Here is a 19,545-nt window from a genome sequence, read left to right as displayed (position 1 = left end):
AATACAATTTTAAAACATATTCAAATAAAACAAAGTTATTTTAAATAGTAATAATATTTTACAATATTACAGTTTTACTGTATTTTTGATGCAGCCTTGATAAGCATAAGAGAGTACTTAAAAACAAACATTCATATTTTATGTAGACATTAGAAATCTTAAAATTCCCAGATATTTCCAGGTTTACCCACTATACAACATAATTATCAAACACAAAACACAGCCAGCTACAGTCATTCAGAAATAGGACTTTATTTGAATTTGATCTGTAATATCTCTTTAGGTTGAAATCTAAATTCTTCTTTATAGACACATATACAAACTTACATGGAGTGTAAACATACATGCAAGAGAGAGATTTCGGGTGCTCGGGAACACTGAATGCATCTTGGACGTTGGGGATGAAAAAGTGTAGGAATTCTGAAAGGAAAGATCACAGTTGTTTCTCTGCGGGCCGCAGTGTGACCTGTGCATGCCGCAGCGGACCCTTGCTTCATTTATCAGTGGGTTTCATAGAGACTGATTCCACAAAGGAGAATCAGTGTCTGATTGATGTTTAGATGGGGAGGCGTGTTCAAAGGTCTCCGTCAATATGAGAACACATCAGCATCTCCCACACTGGGAGTGAAAGTCCGCCCGTCTGATCTCTTGCTGTCATGTCTTCCTCTGCTTTGCTCAAATTGAACTTTACTGAACTTTTGTGAGTTTAACACCAAAGCAGCGTGACCAAGTGCATACTGAAGACTGCATTGCCACAGGAACGGTCATTTGCATTATGCTTTTCCTTGAGTCAAATGTGCAACCAACCATGATTTATCATCACAGTAATCAAAGTAACACCGATATTTACCAAACACGGGAATGAAATTGAGCAATTTAGGGGTAAAATAATGGCCGTTCAAAACCCTAGTGAGCTGCTTATCTAGTGAGATTGCCTTTTATTTTAGGTCTCCCTTAATATTTGGAGCTACCTTGATGTTTAGAGCAAAAAGACAATGCTTTGTAAAGAGTTTTTGCAAAAAAATCTAGTTACCGCAACATGCATCCTTCCCAAATACGGCAATTGCATTTGGATTAGAACGGAAGGGGAATCTAATCTAAATATATAGTGTTCTGTACTGAAAATTATTGATAGAAAATATGGCATTTCACCCAGTATTTACTAACTCTTTAGATTAGCAACATGTTGATGTCAAACTCGATTCTCTCTAAGCAGCTCGATAAGGTTTGGAAACATATCGTACATCAGTTCACAGCACATTTCTTTGGCATAAGTTAATGAAACTCAAAATCAGGTTGTTTTTAAGGCCCTGCATATTTATTTGCACACACTCAGACAGTGTTAAAAATACGTATCATAGCAGTAAATATAGCTCTCGCTCCGTCTCTCTTTCTCCAAATCAGTGCATTAATATCCCCACAGGGGTGCTCTGTGTGTTTGTTCCAACGCCTGCGTTAAAGGAAAAAAGGCAACACAGAAACTAAACTGGGACATTTGGGAAATGAGGTACACATGGTTCATTTAACACTCATGCATTGGGTTTCCCAGCCCCAGAAAAAAGCTTAGTGGTTTTCAATGTTAAATTATTCATCAGATGACGTGTTCTTTAAGTTACGCTCAACAAATAATCGTTTCTGAACTGAAGTAACAGGACGGACTCATGTCTTTCTATATACAGAGAACAAGAGATGACACCACTATCGCCCCTATACCCTTATACAGTGCACTAAAAGATCAGAAACCATAGTGGACATTATTGAGTGTACTCATTCAATTCCATAATGCACTGCAATAAGTGTACAACCGATTTACACTCAACAGCTAGAGAATAGCCATGCAATGTGAGAGTGAGAGTCTTGCCAGAAGTTGGCGTCCACAGCAAAATTAGTTTACTTGTTTTCATTTAATCCCTTTAAGTGGACTATATTAGTAAACTAATGTATGGAATAGTGAATGAGGGTATAAGGGGGCGATTTCGGACATAGCCACAGTGTAAGTCGTGACAAGAAGTGTCGGTTTGCAGCTTCATGTGTGACTGACACAAAGTAATATAAATGTTCTCATAATGGCTGTGAAAAGCAAAACAAATCTCTTAAATACAAATGTCCCACATGAAATAAATACAGCACAGTTTTCCGTATTGGAACACGGCTCCAAAAAAGTTTGTTCAGTTCCCGTGATCATCAGACAGTAGACTCTTTAGGACCCTCTTGGGCCGCGTTCCTGCAGCCGTAGAGCCACTTTATGACCCGTGCATTTCTCTCAATAATTGAGACACCTGTAGGGATCTGCTCGGCCAGTTCCTCCTGGAAAAGCCCTTCCCCGGAGTGTCGGGAAAACTCACTGGGCTCCGAGCCGCCGCCTCCGACGCTCCTCAGTAGCAGCGAGAGCGTGTCGATTGAACTGGCCCCTTTTAGAAAGTTCTCCGGTCCGAGCCTCTCCACCAAATCGAAGTCCAATCCACAGTAGTCGAAGAAGCGTTCCTGCTCGGACATGGCTAGCGAGCAGCGTAGTCGTAATTCTGACTTGGACCGTTTCAAATCGGCCCGTATCCGAGGAATGACGGGCTTCCATGGGTCCATGTCGTTATTGTTGGAGTTGCCCATGCTGTTTCGTATACTGTTGATCTTGGATAGCTTCTCTTGAAAGCCAGAGTTGTTGTTTTGTGTCTCTGCCGTCGAGTGCTCTTGCTCAGATTTGCTCGATCGTCTGGTCTCGTTTCCACCGTCGACAGTGACTTTGTCATTGGACCAGGACATTCGCGAATCCCCGTCTCGAGAGGAAGACGCCTTCTCTTCATTTATCACCAATTTTTGAGCCTCGTTCCGGCTGTTCTTTTCACGCATGGATCCCTGGAAGAGCCGTCGCACGAAACTGTAGCCCTTGACCTCCACATTGGTGTTACCGTTTTCGCCACCACTGCTGGGACTCCTGCACTCTTTCTTCTGTCTGTAAATGACCAGGGAGTCTGGACGCAGCATGCGCTTGCCGTTACTCCTGCGCATTATTGGAGCACTATGTGGGGCGACTAATGGAGCAATGATTGGCGTTCTTGGGGAAGGTACAGGAGGCTTATTTGCATTGTTGCGATTGTTAGATTCCACATCAGTTTCATTCTGACAGTTCTCTTTCCTGGAGTCATCCTCATTTTCATCCCTCACGAACTGCGGTGCGGAGAAAGGCGCCATTTGATTTCGATGTGGGAGAACGGGAGTTGTGGGAGTGGACACAGTGAAGTTTCGACGGGGCACTGGTGGAGGGGTTGCACAGGGCACTAATACGGGCTCCTGCTTGGTGTTTATGACCTGTTGACTCTTGACGTACTTCGCCTTGTCTGCTTCCAGCCGCTCTACAGCGCTAATGGACCGACCCCTGCTTCCGGCATCCATCTGCCTGCGAAGGTAATCTGGCCCCTTGTTTAGGAGCCGCAGCGGAGAAGGTGAACCAACGGGAGTTAAGGGCTTCATTTTAGAGTTCTGGAAAAATGCATCCAAACAGAAAGGACAAAGCAATTGCTTTGCCCAACAAAGAGAAGGAAACCCTCTTGGAAACTACAGTTTCAATGCTTCTTCAAGATCTGACGTGTCTCAGAATGGCAGCAGGATTTTTATCCATTTATAGGATCCCTATGAATGTAGATTTTTCGGCATTTTGAAAACCTGAGAGGTTTAAGCGACAGAGTTGGCTGTTGGGCTTTGCTAAATTTAGTCTCTTTACTGGGCGCTTATGGGAAAGGGACAAATCTCCATGCAGTATTTACACAGGCATTGGCATGAGGAAATCCTTTTTCTGCAATCCAAAATCTCAAATCCCAAATGAGATGTTCCCTTCACCACAGAGTATCAGAAATAGCCGTCGATGTTCGCTTTCCCCCTCTTGTTTGCTCCTTTTTAACTTCCTCTCTTCTGTTGATCTTTTCAGAGAAGGTCGTCTTGGGGGAAGAGAGCTAATGAGCTTGATTATTTGCTTTTTGATAGCCGTCTAAGGTCTTTGGGTTGGGCTCCTATTGTCCTGCGACGTTACGGTTGGGTTGACCTATACAGCTGGCACCGGGGCACTTCAGAATTTGATAGACAGAGGTCCTGTGCTTCTCCCTCTATACCTGGAGCCCTGTGAAAACAAAAACGGTAGAGACACAGTTCAGTCTTTTTAGCATTTCTCAAGGGAGATCTAATCTCCCAAGGCGTAGGCCATATGGCAGTGTGGATAGAACTCCCTGTAGCTTTTTGTGATCCGGTGCAGTTGGCAGAAATGCATGTCTGGGGTCACAGGCAGTGCCATTAGCTCATGCATGGACTGAGTTGACATCCCAATGCTTGAACTAGTCCTAAATAACCGTTCACTCGTACAAATGTGCTGTCCTGCTCTGAATGAATATGCATAATGCATGAACTACACAGTGAAGTCTGGATTGACATTATAATTTTGCTAGTGGAATTTTACCCTCAGATGCATTTAGAAAGTCTATTAAAGGAAACTGTGACCATGTGCATACAGACTGCAGAGGTAATGGCCTTCACCATCAGCATTAGCTTAACCCACATGCCACATTTGCATTCCTTAAGGGCTTTGCTAAATAATGCATGACTGCGTCCATATTTTGTAGACCCCAAATTTCCTTTAAAGACGTAGTGGGACCATTTACTGTATTTAATTTTGAACACACTGCAGTGGCTTTTACAACTCTACAAAACTCTGCATGGTTTTAACTGCTTACTAATAGAACAGCAGAATATGATTGCAAAGCAAGAATTTTAGCTTAAAACTATTTTGATTGCATGGTTGGTTCTGAAAGGGAAGACATTCAAAACATGATGCATCAAAGTGCTATTTTTGTACACCCTTGAAGGAAAAAAAAACAGCATTTTCAAGTGAATATGCCCCTGTGACCTAGTAAACGGGAAGAACTGCAGAACTCTCTTTGTTTGCCAGTTTCACTATGAAGAGTAGTCATTTACTGCAACTGAAAACAGGTGTGCGCTGAGCTCTATTTTTTCAGTATTCAGACTTAGTGGGAAAAAAAGGAAATCCACTACAAAGACAAAAATCTGAAGGAGAAAAAATCCCTAAGATAAAAGAAAGCTCATGCACTTAAGATGACTTTCTACCCTATAAATATAGCACCTCTCATGTACCTCGAACTCCACCCCCCCTCCGAAGCCCTTCGCTATAAATCCAGTCAAAAGGGGAACTGCAACATTTTCCAGATGTCAGACAGTCCCGGGAAAAGCGGCCATTGTTTGGGAAAGTTCCGGGAAAGAATTCTGAACAGGTGTTGAGCATGAGATGGATCTGAATTCAGGGACTTTCAGAAAGTGTTGAGCAACAGGGTGTCTAAACCCAGAAAACAGCTCTTGTTTAGCCAGTTGGGCAGAGAAATACGGCTGCAACAGCCTCAATATTTTTCACCCTTTTGATTTTATGATATTCAAATATATGTTTGCTCTGAAATGGCTTAAAACAGATTTTGTTTGATGAACCATCAGTCAATTAGACACAAAATGTTTAACGCAAATTTTTTTTTTACAAAAATCTAAACTGACTTTTCATTTATATGCAATGCATAATAATAAACAGCAATATCTTCCATTTTATATATTAAAAAATCCTAATACTGTGACAACCGTGAAAATGTTTAAGTGTTGATTCAAATGAATCACTGAAACAAAGTTTTGAACTCATTAAAACAGACATTTTAACCAATTCATGGACATTAATATTACTTACTAACTTTACTGTTCTTGCTGAAATTTAAATGAGACACGATTAAAACATATGTCTTACAACTCATACTTACAAGCCAAAAGATTATGAGATACATTGTGAATATTAGATATGATGCTCAGCCCATTGTGAGTTGCGCCTGATTAATCATCAGAATAACCCGTCAGGTTCATGTAATTGAAATATGGTGCACAAACTACCACACAGTAGTGCGTTTCATAACTATCACACACTATTATTAGTCGTATCTACATCACTCTGCACTCAAGGCCATTATTGGCTTGTAGATGCATTACATCATTAATATAGATCTTTCCAAACCCGCGTTAAAGCTATTTGAATGCTGGATCGTCGTGTTTAGGATGGAAACGGGGCTAATGATAGCCGAGCAGAGGCTTAAATTAAAACATGCTCTGAGAGATTTACTGACTGATAGAATAAATCACTGGGAAATTCTCCTTCAGGCACCAAACATCCCCAAAACAGGGCCTAACAATGCACTTATTATAACAAAACTCTTAATATGTAGGTTCAGCGAGTCATGTGAGCTGATTCAAAGAAGAAATGAGAGGTCTGACTGATTCACACAGATGACTCCTGTCCTGTGATTGATCCAAAATGAATCAGTTCAATTGATTCATTAAAAAAAGAACCACATCAATCAGCCTATATGAACTGGACATTCAGATCTCAAGCTCATAACTCACCTAAAACAAAGTGTGAGACTAACTGAAAATATGACAACAAAGTTTCTGTTTAGCACTGATCTACAGAAGGTCAAAACATTACAGTTCACACCATCATCACCCAGAGCGTCTGCTCCTTCACAATGGCCTCTATTACTCTCTAAGGAGGCACATTAGTGACATGAAACTTGGTCTGTGCTCCTCTCTCTTTTGAGGGCTGAACTGCGCTGGTAATAGCAGCGTCTCTGGGCCAAGCGACGGCTTGTAATTAACCTCTGCTAATCCAGCCTCCTCTCATCTCAATGGCTTTCAGTGAAGCTGGTGGGCAGGTCGTCTGCCAGCAGGGGTGGTGAAAGCAGACGACCAACAAGGTCAAAGAGAAACCAGATGTTTTCTGTCAAGCTGCATCTAAGACTTCACGCAAAGTAGGAACACAACCATAAAAGGCCTCGTTTCTGGTCGAATATCCTGAAATGTGTTAGATTATGGAAGGGAAATGATTCACAAAACTGTTTAATGATTAAAGTTGCATGTGTTGTTTGGTACAGTTTGCTGTAAACCAAACCTTAAATGGTGTTCATCATGATAGGGCTGCTTGATTATGGCAAAAACAATCTATTATTCCAAATATTATTGATTATTATTATATAAAAAGGAACTGTTTATGTTTAATAAAAAAATATATATATATTTTAGAATCATTGAGATACTATTACAGTTGTTATTTTTTCAGTTGGTTAGCATTTTTCCATTTTTTGGTGAAAATTGTGTTATTGTAACTTTATTATAGTTTTTTTTAAATGTCTTTATAGTTTTTAATATTTTTTTAGTTTTAGTTATTATATTAAAAAAATAAGAAATAATAAAATAACATTTAAGATTTGATTTCAAGTAAAAAATTTTTTTTTTTTAATGGTTTTAGTTAACTATAATAACTCTGAAAATAATATTGATAATTAAAAAAAAAAAAAAATATTTTGTCCAACAGAAAATATTCAATTCTGGAATTGAAAACCGGTAAATATTCAAGTCAATGTGTGTATGAATAACATTTGAATGTTTTGGGAATAATATAATACAGTAGTTCCAGACAATAAAACAAGCCCCTGTTATGAATTTCAATTGAAAGATATAGCATCCAGTTGATAAAACTTTAAAGCTTGTAATCAAAAGCATCCACAAACGTGTCTGTCCCACCCAGTCTGAGCAGCCCAATTACACATAAATGTCCCGTGTTGGATATAAAACTACAAAAGCTTCAGTCAGGACGTCCATCACAGACCAAATCCTGCATTATTTATGGGCGTAGACAAAAGCCCCCTCTGGCTCTGGAGATGAGATGCTGAACCGAACGCCGTGGCTCATTAGTAAGAAAAACAGGCCGAAAGAAAACACATGACAATAAAACTGAACAGACACAAATACTCTTAACAACACAAAGGCAGAGCTAGCATATATATCTCCTCACTCTTGAGAGCCATTATGTAGCTGATGTATGATGGGTGGGGTGATGGACTGGCATACGGGCCACAGGAGGGTCACAAGGGAGCTCTTTAAAACATAACAGACCCCCCCTAAACCCTCTCCAAATGATGTGGTGGACACTTAACTGACCCCATTGTCATTCAAACGTGACCATTGCGAGTCACTGGATTGCCGGAGACTTCCATGGGCTTGTCAAATGATCAGTGTTTACACCTGGTATTAACACCCGTCTCGGCTGATCCGATCACAGTCGCTCAGCGAAGAATGCAGGTGTGAACGGGCTCCGGAACGTTCTGCGATCCAGTCGCTCAAACTAACACTAGAGCAGTGTTAGTTTTAGGTGGAAGCCAAAAGCTTAATTGAAAATAAAACAGACGCACTATCCTTCCGTAATCTTATATCTAACATATGTCAGAAGTTTCAATGAGACAAATTTTTGGATACATTTGGAGTGTAACATTATTTGATTATAATTATGAAGACTTTTATAACTTTTTTTTATTCCAAAGAAAAAAAACACTCAATTTTACTTCACTTTTAGTTATTTTAGTACATCAAATTAAACTAAATGAAAACAAGAAATCTTGGTAACTAGCTGAAATAAAATAAGAAATGATAATATAATAAAAATGTAAATATAATATATAATAAATAAAAATTATAATATATAAGATATAAAAAAAAAATTAAATATTTTTTATTTTTTTTTAATGGTTTGTTTTTAGTCAACTAGTAACTCTGATTCTGAGTTTGTCAGAAACATTTGCCAGACGAATCTCATAAAGCCATCAGGAATATATTTCATCTCAAAAGCCATACATTTTTTTTTTTAAATTATCCTAAAAATACTTAATTTTCTTTTTGCACAGTATAATTTCATGTCAATTAATAAAATGATCATAAATTAAACTTAAAGCACCTACTTTAACTTTTCATAAAAAAATTAAACAAGTTTTCATTACTGTAAAAAAAAACATAATTCCCATTAAATATAAATTCAAAGTTACAATGCAAATGTATTCTAAACGACAACAACAAAAGGTGGTTTATTGACCTATAAATTAACCATTGATCTAAAACACAGTTTTAAAAGAACTGATTGATACATTTGGAGAAGTGTATACATATACATTCACATCTTCTTTGGTCTTTTAACTCAAAATGTCTACGATTCGCTAAATCATTAACACGGAACTGAGTAATGATGATTCAAAGCTGAATGTGAATGTGTGAATGAATTCATGTAGTTCTCAGGCTTATCTATTTAGACGCTCACACCTGTGGAAAATCGATTTAAGATAAACACTACTGTAAAAACACACGTGTAGGAAAAACCTCCTCCTGTTATCTGTGGCACATTTGTTCAGCATGCTCTCCTTCTGCAGACGTTTCCGCTCTTTATCACATATACTTGCTTTAATTAGTCGTCTTTTTTAAACACAGTCTCTCCTCATACTTGTGACTTACTCAAAATGTAGTAAGCAACACCACAACAAGCAAAATGTAGGTTCTCATGGTCATTTACCACTCTCACTTTGACCCTTAGATTTAAACAATGTTTTGCTACTGCAAATTTAAGGCTGCTTTATGGAAGCGACACCCAAGATCATGGGTTTTTCATTCAGGGAATGCATGAACTGATCAAATGTACATCATGGATGTCACTTTGGATGAAAGGTTCTGCTAAATGCATGAATGCAAATGTCATTTTGCACACAATCTCTACTACATGCCTTCTGTCGTCTGATTGATAGTTCATATCATACTTTTTTTTTTTTTTTTTTACTAAGTAAAAGTTATTTTAGTTTAATTGTAAAAAGTTCACCATCAGGTCGTGGTTCACATGTATGTTTGCTGTGAAAGGAACACGCCGACTTTTTGGGACTTTAGCTTATTCACCGTATCCCCTAGAGTTAGTCCAGACATCCCCTTCTCATCTCCGTGCGTGCCGTAACTCTGTCTGACGCACCCACCGCTAGCCTAGCTTAGCACAAAGACTGGAGGTAAATGGCTCCAGCTAGCATACTGCTCCCAATAAGTGACAAAAAATAACGCCAATGAGACACAGCCATCTTCAAACCGTATACATACTGGGAACTATATTCTCAGAAGGCGAAGCACCAGAAGATGGCTGTGTCTCATTGGCGTTATTTTTTGTCACTTATTGGGAGCAGTATGCTAGCTGGAGCCATTTACCTCCAGTCTTTGTGCTAAGCTAGGCTAGCGATGGGTGCGTCAGACAGAGTTACGGCACGCACGGAGATGAGAAGGGGATGTGTGGACTTATCTAACTCTGGGGGATACGGTGAATAAGCTTAAGTCCCAAAAAGTCGGCGTGTTCCTTTAATGATTTTTATAAAGTAAATAACTTTTTTACTTTGTTAGTAATATTTTAAGATGAACACTTACTGCACTGAAGCAACTAAGATTTACTTGATTATACATATATTTTTAGAAAAATCTGTGAGTATCAAATATCATCAGACTTTTGAGGAAGGCTTTTGTTTTTCCCTCCATATTCTCAGTATATAATGAGCCATAAAGCCTGATCAATACCAAATATGATGCAAAACATAAACATGCAAACTTTTTTGTTTAAATATTTTGTCTAAAGGTTCAATAACTGTTCCAATCCATTCTGACTATGATCTGTATATCAGGCTTTACAGGGTTAAGATGTTGTGTAAAGGCGTTAACACATCACATCATTGGACTTTACCCTATTTTTCCATTAGTTACGTCATAAACCGCTTTGGTTCCTTCTTTATGCCAAAGATATGCCTGATAAATTTCCCCAGTATAAAACAAAAAACTCTACAACACAAAGTATCCTCCTCTGAATCTTCAATAGATGCATGAGACCTGGACTCCATCCAAGCTTAAGGCAGGAAGAGAAGGAGTTGCCTTGAGCCATGAGTGAGGTGCTAAAGGTTGTGCATGTCTATTATAGCCGAGGAAAAACACAAAGCGGCATGGAAATGTCTTGCTTTTCCTGAGAAAAAAACACACGTCTTGTGTGTGCAATGAAAGGAAAGGCGAGGTTTTGAATAGGGCTGCACTATATTGAAATGAAAGAGTTTTTTTGTATTCTATTGTATTTTGTAATTTGTTCTTCACCGGATGACTTGAATAGCTCTATTTGGAAATAATTGAACATTCTAGAATGATTTTGCTGGGAGATTTTAATAAAAAGAGCCAAAAATGAAAACGTTTTTGAGAAAAATTGGGGTGTTTAAACTTGGGTTTACTCTTAACAAGATCCAACTCAAACCATAAAGTTAACCATTGAGTTATTTACTTTTTATTCTCTTTCCATTTGGGTTTTTATAGGCTACATTCACACTGCTTTTGACCAATTCAACATGACTGAAAAAATATAATTATTATGATTTTATTGTGAAATAAATGCGCCGCCGGTTTGGTGTGTGTTCATTCACACATGTGCTGACAGCGTCTCAGAATGAATGAAACAAAAATAAAAAAATCATTAATTATGCATGTAAATGATGCGCTTCACTCTGAAACCACATATATTTACTTATATTTTATGAATTGAGAATCGCACTAAGTATATTTTATTTTGATATATCATCCAGCCCTAGTTAAGAACTTCTGGTTCTGAGGACTAATGCATATGTATGTATTTGAGATATAGCTTATGCATACTCGTCTTTCATGTCTAAGTGAGCGGTTTGTGGCTAGAATAAGCCTATCGTTCTGCAAACAGGCATAACTCGAACTAGAGAGTCTCTGCGCAGGACTGCTTCTGGAGATTGTCTAAATTATTAATTTCTGAATCCAATCCAAATGTTCACATTGCAGTATTGTAAATCTGCCTAATTTTACTGTGCATGTAAATTTTACACAGGGAGTTCAGTCTACTTACTGTGCCCATAACAAAGGTTAAAAGAAAAAAATATCTAATAAAAAGCATCTGACGTGAAATACTAATTTAATATATTCTGGGCACGTAAAGGAGAAAAGTCATCATTTGATCTACATGCAGCCTTTAAGAATCAACAAAACTGAATTTTACAGACTGTCAGTGAAGCAAAGGGCAAAAAGAGCAATTTAAACACAGTATTCCAGCTAATCAAATTACATTACGGATAATGTAAAAGGTTAAGTCTTAACTTGATTGCCATGATCCAGAAAAAACCTGCTCTCATGGGATAGAAGTGATCAAAGTCGTTTAGTTTATTCCTCCAGAGCCTTGTTTTCTCAGATAAATTGCCTGTATGTTTTAAGCATGTTTTCACAGCGCTTGCTGACTATGCCAGACACATGTTAAAGTCACCGCAGACCCAAGTGTTAACAGCAGCGGTCCAAGCAAACGTGACTTGTGATGGGGTCAGAGGGGTCATGATGGGCTTGATGGGGGAGGGATCCAGTCCTCCTGTCTAACATCAAACCATCAAATGGGACACAACAATCCTGAATCCAATTTTCACTCAGTGACAACAAACACAAAACACTACCAGTGATATTGCATCGATTACCCATAGTGACCTGAATCCAATGGCCCATAAAAACACTTAACAAATCAACAGTAGGTTGGCAGTACAGATAAGTATGGGAGAGTTCATATTTAAATAGAAGCAATAATTATCTATTCTATCAGCCTTTTCTCAACTTAGAGGAAACTTCTACTTCTCAGAGGTTCCTCTTTCATACCTCAGAAGACTTAAAGGGATAGTTTACCCAAAAATGAAAATTCTGTCATTAATTACTCGCCCTCATGTCGTTCTGAAGATGAATGAAAGTCTAATGGGTTTGGAACGACATGAGGGTGAGAATGTTCATGTTTGGGTGAAATATATCTTAAACTGAGTTTGAAACTACATAACGAGTTTTAAGTTTGGGATAAATTATTCCTCTCCTGAAAATAAAATGAAAGCCAGCTCTCAATCACTCTCAAACGCCATGTGATTCACTGCCATTTCTTCTTGCTTCATAACCTCCACCGAACCTGTCAGCTGTCCTCTCTCATTAGCCGCTAGTCTGGCTCGTTGGTCGCAAACAGGCCCAAAGTGCCACAGAAATAGCCCTTAATCTCCCCTCCAGCCCCCCACCACATCAGCAAAGCCAGCGTCGAGTTGAGGGAAAGATCATTGGTTACCGGCCCTGTCAGAACAATGTCTTGTGAGCGTGACAAAGGACACAAGCCTCTTCATGTGTGATGAAGGATCCGCGCGGCGCTAGGTTTGATTGGACCTGGCAGGACGGCAGTGCTACCTCACCGAACCCAGGACAATTAAAGAGATGTGTGACTATGAGCGACCCGCTCCCACAGCTGTCAGTCAGGCCCAAGGGGATGTCCCGCATCGGGATTTGTCCATTTAATATTAATACTAAAGAGAGTAAATAAATCATGAAGGAAAAAAAAAAAAAGACTAGATGACTACAGTACATAGAGAGTGAAATGCATCAGTCAGCCCATAAAACACACACACATAAATATGGTATAAAAAGATTAGGTAACACTTTAGTTTAGGGTCCAATTCTCACTATGAACTAGTTGCTTATTAGCATGCTTATTACTAGGATATTGGCTGTTTATTAGTATAAAGGACATATTAATGCCTTATTCTGCATGACCATATTATACATCCCTTAATCTAAATTTACTACCTTAATAACTATTAATAAGCAGTAATTAGGAGTTTATTGAGGCAAAAGTCATAGTTAATAATTAGTTAATAGTGAGAATTGGACCCTAAACTAAAGTGTGACCAAAAATTTTATAAAAGTAATTTTGACTTTAGCTCACAATTCGCATTTCTGAGGAAAAAAACGTAAGATATGTGAGAGATAAACGAGATAAAAAGTGAGCTTTTTTAATTCAGTGACGGAAACAAAGAAACCGAATTCTAAGATGCAGAATTCAGAGAAAAAAGTTAAAAAATAAAAACAGAATTCTGAGGAAAAAAGTCAGATTTGCAAGATATAAACTTATATTTGAGTTTATGGCCTGGTTTCACAGACAGGGTTTAGATTAAGCCAGGATTAAGCCTTAGTTTAGGACATCTAAGAAGCTTTTATAAATGTGCCATTACTTGGTGTGCATCTTGAGACAAAACAATGACACTGACATATTTTAAGATATGTCAGTGCAAGTTGCTTTCAGTTAAAACAGCTCATACATGCATTTTAGTCTGGGACTAGCTTAAGCCTTGTCTGAGAAACCAGGGGTATAACTTTCAATTGCGAGATAAAAGTCAGATTTGTGAGGTGTCCATTTTTTTTTTTTTTTTCTTCCTTGGAACAAACAAACTTCCGTATACCCATAAGGTGGTCACTCTGAAGAATCCGCAAGACCCTTCAGCCTCTAATTAGTAACCTGAGCTTCACACTTTTAACACGCAGCCACACATTAGTGCTACAAATGCGAAGTTTCCTTTTGGGGAAATGAGTGTTTACGTGATTGCACTCGAACGGCTGAGAGAAGAGAACAACATTTGGCTTGATGGAGTTTGCGCGATAAAAAAAACAGCTGCTGCCTTTCCGTCCTGGACCCATAAAAGACATTTGCGGGATACAGTATCACAGCAGTTGAGACTGATGTGGTCACACCGGGATGAGTATGTGTTTGTGGAATCTCTGAGATGGAAAAGGCCTGGAAAACAAGAAGCGTGTTCCCTACATAGGGTTCACTTCCAGTCAGTAGGGGTTACGGCGTGGGCCATGCATCCCGGAAGCCGGAGTGGCTCGGCACTTGCATGTAATCTGAAAAAGGTCATTGCACGCGGCCCGTGGGCTTCTCTTCTGTGTTTTGAGCGTCCGCCCCAGTGGTGATCCAAGTCCTTTCGCATTTATTCATCTCAAAGTGGTTGTCAGCACCTCAAATGAGATGCAGCCAGTTAAGATCTGCTACTTTATATAGTAAAAAATTATAAATAATATACATATATTTGTTCTCTCTTTTTATAAGTGACCAGTGGACCAAGTGATCCACATATTTCACATGTGCTTTTAACATGTTTTTACATGTTAAATTTCATATGTGCAAAATGACCACATGACCACATTAGTTTTTGCACATGTGAAGTTCGTGTGTTTTTTTCTGTAAGGGACCTTAGAAGAGAGATAATATATATATATATATATATATATATATATTTGAGCATGATTAATCGTAAAAAAATTGCAATTTCGACTCAAACACCCACGCAATCTAATTCCTAAATGACAATGATTCGACTGTCTATTAAAGCTTTGACAGAGCTTTGAGAGAGCAGTTGTTATGAAACAGCTTCATAAACAGTCTTTACTCCACACAGGATCATTATTTCTGTGTTACAGTAATTGAAATGATCTCAGAAGTAATCACTGGGATAAAAGTTTATAGCTCTGATATGACCATTGATGTCTACGGTGATGCATTAGGCCCGTCACTGATAATAAAAAGCATGCATTAAAACAGGGTTGTAACTTTTGCAGTGAACTTCAGGGCATTGCATTCAGCAACACTGTAAAGAGTTTATTGTAGTTTGCCAGTTGATACTGGAGCTTAATGTAGGCTACACTACAATATCTTAAAACATCTGCACAATGATAGGCAGCAGAGGAGCATCGTAGCCCTCAGCATCATGCTGATGTTTACATTTTACATGCATCTGCACGTCAGACACGTGTTTATCCTATTCTGGGGCTTGGAAGACAATACACCAGTATGAAGAGACCTCACTTGTGGTTCAAGGACAGAAGCATTTGGTCTACTTTTTTGGAGTGTTTAGACTGGTTTCGAGTGGGTAACACTGCTGACCTTGCGGAAAGTTAGTGCATGGTCTGTGCACCTAAACTAAGTAAAACCCTTTGGAAGGGGAGGGTTACTTACGAGCATTACCCTATCCATTTACACATAACATAATGCATTAAGACCATACGAATTGAGGAAAGACTCTTAATTTGCTGGTAAACTATCTTTTTGGATTTGTCTCAATTGTATTAGGCTACTGCGTCTGGGGTTTCCAAAAAAAAACATGTGGTCACCTCACTTTTTTCTACCTGGAGTCTATTCTTTTGTTTAAAACTTCTCCTACAACACCAACCCAACTCATCCTTATACCTCTTTTGCACTGTTTAAACTTCAGGTAATAAACTAACATAATTTCCTAGTATAGATGAGAGCAGAGGTCACACTCCATGCAGAAACAGTTCCCTCTCTAAAAATGTTGTATTTAGGTCAAAATCTTGCATTTCCAAAACAACATTTTGTCATAGTACTTTCTCAGTTAATACTTTCTTTCATCTCTGTTTAATGTGTTAAACTGCGGCTCTGTTCCAAAACCAAATGAGCGCTGAGTGATTTGGCACATTCTAGGCAGAACCTACAGACATGAAATACGTTCTTCATTCAATGCAGTAGATAAAGCTATGGGAATTTAGTCTCAGCTAGTCATTATTATTGCAGTTCGCTTTGGTGCCGCTAGAGGCGCAGGAATTACATACTACCTTTAAGGGAAAAAAAATTCTTAAACACATTTTTAAATAAATTCTATAACATTGAGTAAATGATAAACCAGACTAATTAAGTTATTATATATTCATTCATCTGAAGAATAACAAAAAATCACCCATTTAAATGTAGCCTAGTGTAAAATATGCCCATGTTCTACTATATGCATATGCAAATTACATTAAAGCACCAAAATATTCAGTTTTCAAAACTATCAATATTATGCAATTCATGCAGATAGGCTCATTTAGGCTATATATATATAAAAAAATCTCACTTAATTTATTTATCTTTCTTTCTCATTTAAACACACATAACTCATAATTTGTATCTCCAATAGTATCCACATAAACCTCAACGAAAGCTGCAGTGACATCAATTATTTATAGAAAACAAAAATAAGAATTAACCGATTCGTACATCAAACTGAACTTAGAATATTTTTAAGATCAATGACCGTTTATGTTGAATGAACACAAACTCACGACTCTGTAAATTAAAGTCGCTATAAATGCTGAATGAACATTAACATGAACAACATGTTCAACATGAACATCTTATCGGATATTTATTCACTGCTCGTACACTAAGTGCTAGACTTGCGCTTACCGTGTGTCGTGATCCGTATCCACATGTGAAAGCTCTGGTAATCTCCGTTTACTGACTAACACGAGCTGTGTCTCATTGGTTTGTGAATCTGAACTGAATCCCGGAGGAGCGTCTGTGGCTCGTGGATGTACCGGGATCATCCCACTACGGTGGGCGGGCAGGTATGAGTGTAAACTGACCCCCAGCACAAACACGACAGCAGAGGGGGATTGTTTGGGGGGATTGACCTGCACTACAACACACAAAAGTGTTTAAACAGGTAGATTTATATCCATATACCGGCGACAAGCATTGTCATTGCATTAGGTGGAAAAAATATTATCAATTTTTCATAGTCACACTTTTTACTCTGGTGTATATTTCTCAGGATGGGTTTCATAAACCTTAAAAGCATGGACTACAAATGTGTTTCTGAACCTTTCCCTGCTGACTCCCCCACCCCAACCCCCACCACAACCACACACACACACACTTTCCCCTGTTTTTTTTTTGGTGGAGTTTTGGTGATTTTTTAAGTAAGTTTACACAATCATTCTACTATAACTTGAGGGGAGCAGATATCCTCTAAAAATCACCAAAACACCATGTTGATTAGTCACTGACTAAAAATGATAAAGAAAAGTGAATGTAGGTCTGAGAAAAACCTAATGCATTACATTTGAAGTGTCCAAGTACTTTTCAACATCACTGTACTTGTCAATCTGTGCATACTGTGTATGTTTGTAATGCTTTAGCTAAACATATTGAATCTTAAAACTGTTTGGTGAACAGGGTTACTTTTGGCTTTTTGTCAACATGCAGTCTTGGGACAAATTTAATTTACGAGGATAATCAATTACACCCAGCAATATAAATCATCTAAATATAGACTACTACTTTTTGTTTTGTACAAATGTGGATGGTGAATAGATAACTGCAGATAAATGGATAACCATGATAAGCTATCAGCAAGGGCTCCTCCTCCAAAACATTACTCAGAAGAAGCTCAGCGCTGGCTGACCGTCTACGTCTGAGCATGCTGTTCATGCAGTAATGAAGAGAATGTTAAGATTAGATTAGTGTTTAATGTTTGGTGAACCTTGGCTCCATAATGTTGTTGGGATTGCATAAAGGTACCCTGCAGGGGATCATCAGGAAATTAGGGGTGGGAGACAGACCCGTCAAAGTGGGAGAGTACAGATAATAGTGCATGGGATGCATTTACTAATTTCTAATTCCATAATTAATTCCTAATGGAGGATACATTGGTTATTGTTTCTAAAGCCATAAAAGTATTTTCGTTACTTGAAATATAATAAACGTTAACTAATATAAAATAAAATTTAAATAAGAAATGTAAAATACAAAAATAAAAGTTTTCCAAAAGTTGCTTGTCCTCACTGAAACATTGGAAAACTCTTAAATCATCTTAGGGGCTGTCCGCACAGAACGCGCTTTCCATGGCGCTACTTTTCCATTGTTTTTCAATGTAAACGTGCGCTAGACGGGCGTCTTTAACTGTTGAGCTTGTGTCTTTAGCAGGTTCTCGCACATGATGTGGCATTATAAAAACACATACTCAGGTTAAAAATAGGTCTGTCATGACAAATCTCTGAGACACTCTCAAGAGAGTGTTTGGCATGGAAATGGATTTGACAATGTTGATATGTTTGGTCTTGGAGGAATAGATCTGCTACGCTGCTGCAGAGCAAGTATGAGACTTACACACACAACACACTGCTGTGAGCAAGTAAGACATGCTGCTGCTGTACGATATATTGTAACATACATGAATTACCCGTAGCAGATCTATAGGTGGAGCTGGGGAAGTGGAGGGTTTCTGAAAGCTCACTGCAACTGCTGCAGTATTTGAAGGTTGAGCAGCGAGCTCATTGGCTACTGATACAGCAGGAACCAATCAGGAACCCTATAGAGAATGATGTGATTGCAAGCAGAATTAGTTAAAGAACCTATCAGCCATAGATTATCTAGAATTACCATCTAGAGTTTCATGACAGAACTTTGTATTTAATTTTTTTTAAATGCTTCTCGTGTTTTTAACAGCAAAAACGTGTTCTATGTGAACCGGCCCTTACTGTCCATGCATACAACTTTAAAAATGCATACATTCATGCATACATTCACCATCGGCCTCGCAGAGCCTACCAACACCCCTCCACAAAATTCAGAGCCACGTCCCAAGATGGCCGCCATTCCTGAGTCTCTTCACGTCATGCCTGCCGAACCTGAGCTTCTTCACGTCGTGCCTGCCGAGCCTGAGCTCCTTCACATCATGTCAGCCGCGCCTGAGCTTCTTCATGTCATGCCTGCCGAGCCTGAGCTCCTTCACATCATGTCAGCCGCGCCTGAGCTTCTTCATGTCATGCCTGCCGAGCCTGAGCTTCTTCACGTCATGTCAGCCGCGCCTGTGTCTTCGGACGAGATGGCTACCCGTCCACGGATGCTGTCTACGAAACGCTCAGCCCTGAACGACCGGCTCTGCCCTGGGCCCCTGAGCTGCTGGCTCCGCCCTGGGCCCTTGAACTGCAATCTCCGCCCTGGGCCCTTGAACTACAATCTCCGCCCTGGGCCCCTGAACTGCA

General features: G+C 38.9%; 1 protein-coding gene across 1 annotated transcript; it reads right to left on the bottom strand.

The window, feature by feature from the left end:
- Positions 1-235: 235 nt before the first annotated feature.
- On the bottom strand, positions 236-17,072 carry fam110d (family with sequence similarity 110 member D). Its single transcript, XM_084386078.1, has 2 exons — positions 16,964-17,072; positions 236-4,111 (listed from the first exon to the last, which is right to left on the bottom strand). Exon 2 carries the CDS (start codon positions 3,466-3,468, stop codon positions 2,185-2,187), a length of 1,284 nt encoding a protein of 427 aa, XP_084242204.1. The 5' UTR covers positions 3,469-4,111; positions 16,964-17,072; the 3' UTR covers positions 236-2,184.
- Between the last annotated feature and the right edge of the window lie 2,473 nt (positions 17,073-19,545).

The sequence above is a fragment of the Rutilus rutilus genome (genome assembly GCF_951802725.1).
Source record: "Rutilus rutilus genome assembly, chromosome: 17".
NCBI lineage: Eukaryota > Metazoa > Chordata > Actinopteri > Cypriniformes > Leuciscidae > Rutilus > Rutilus rutilus.
The sequence above is the reverse complement of the archived record's forward strand: the minus strand, read 5'-3'. Positions and strand labels throughout refer to the sequence as shown.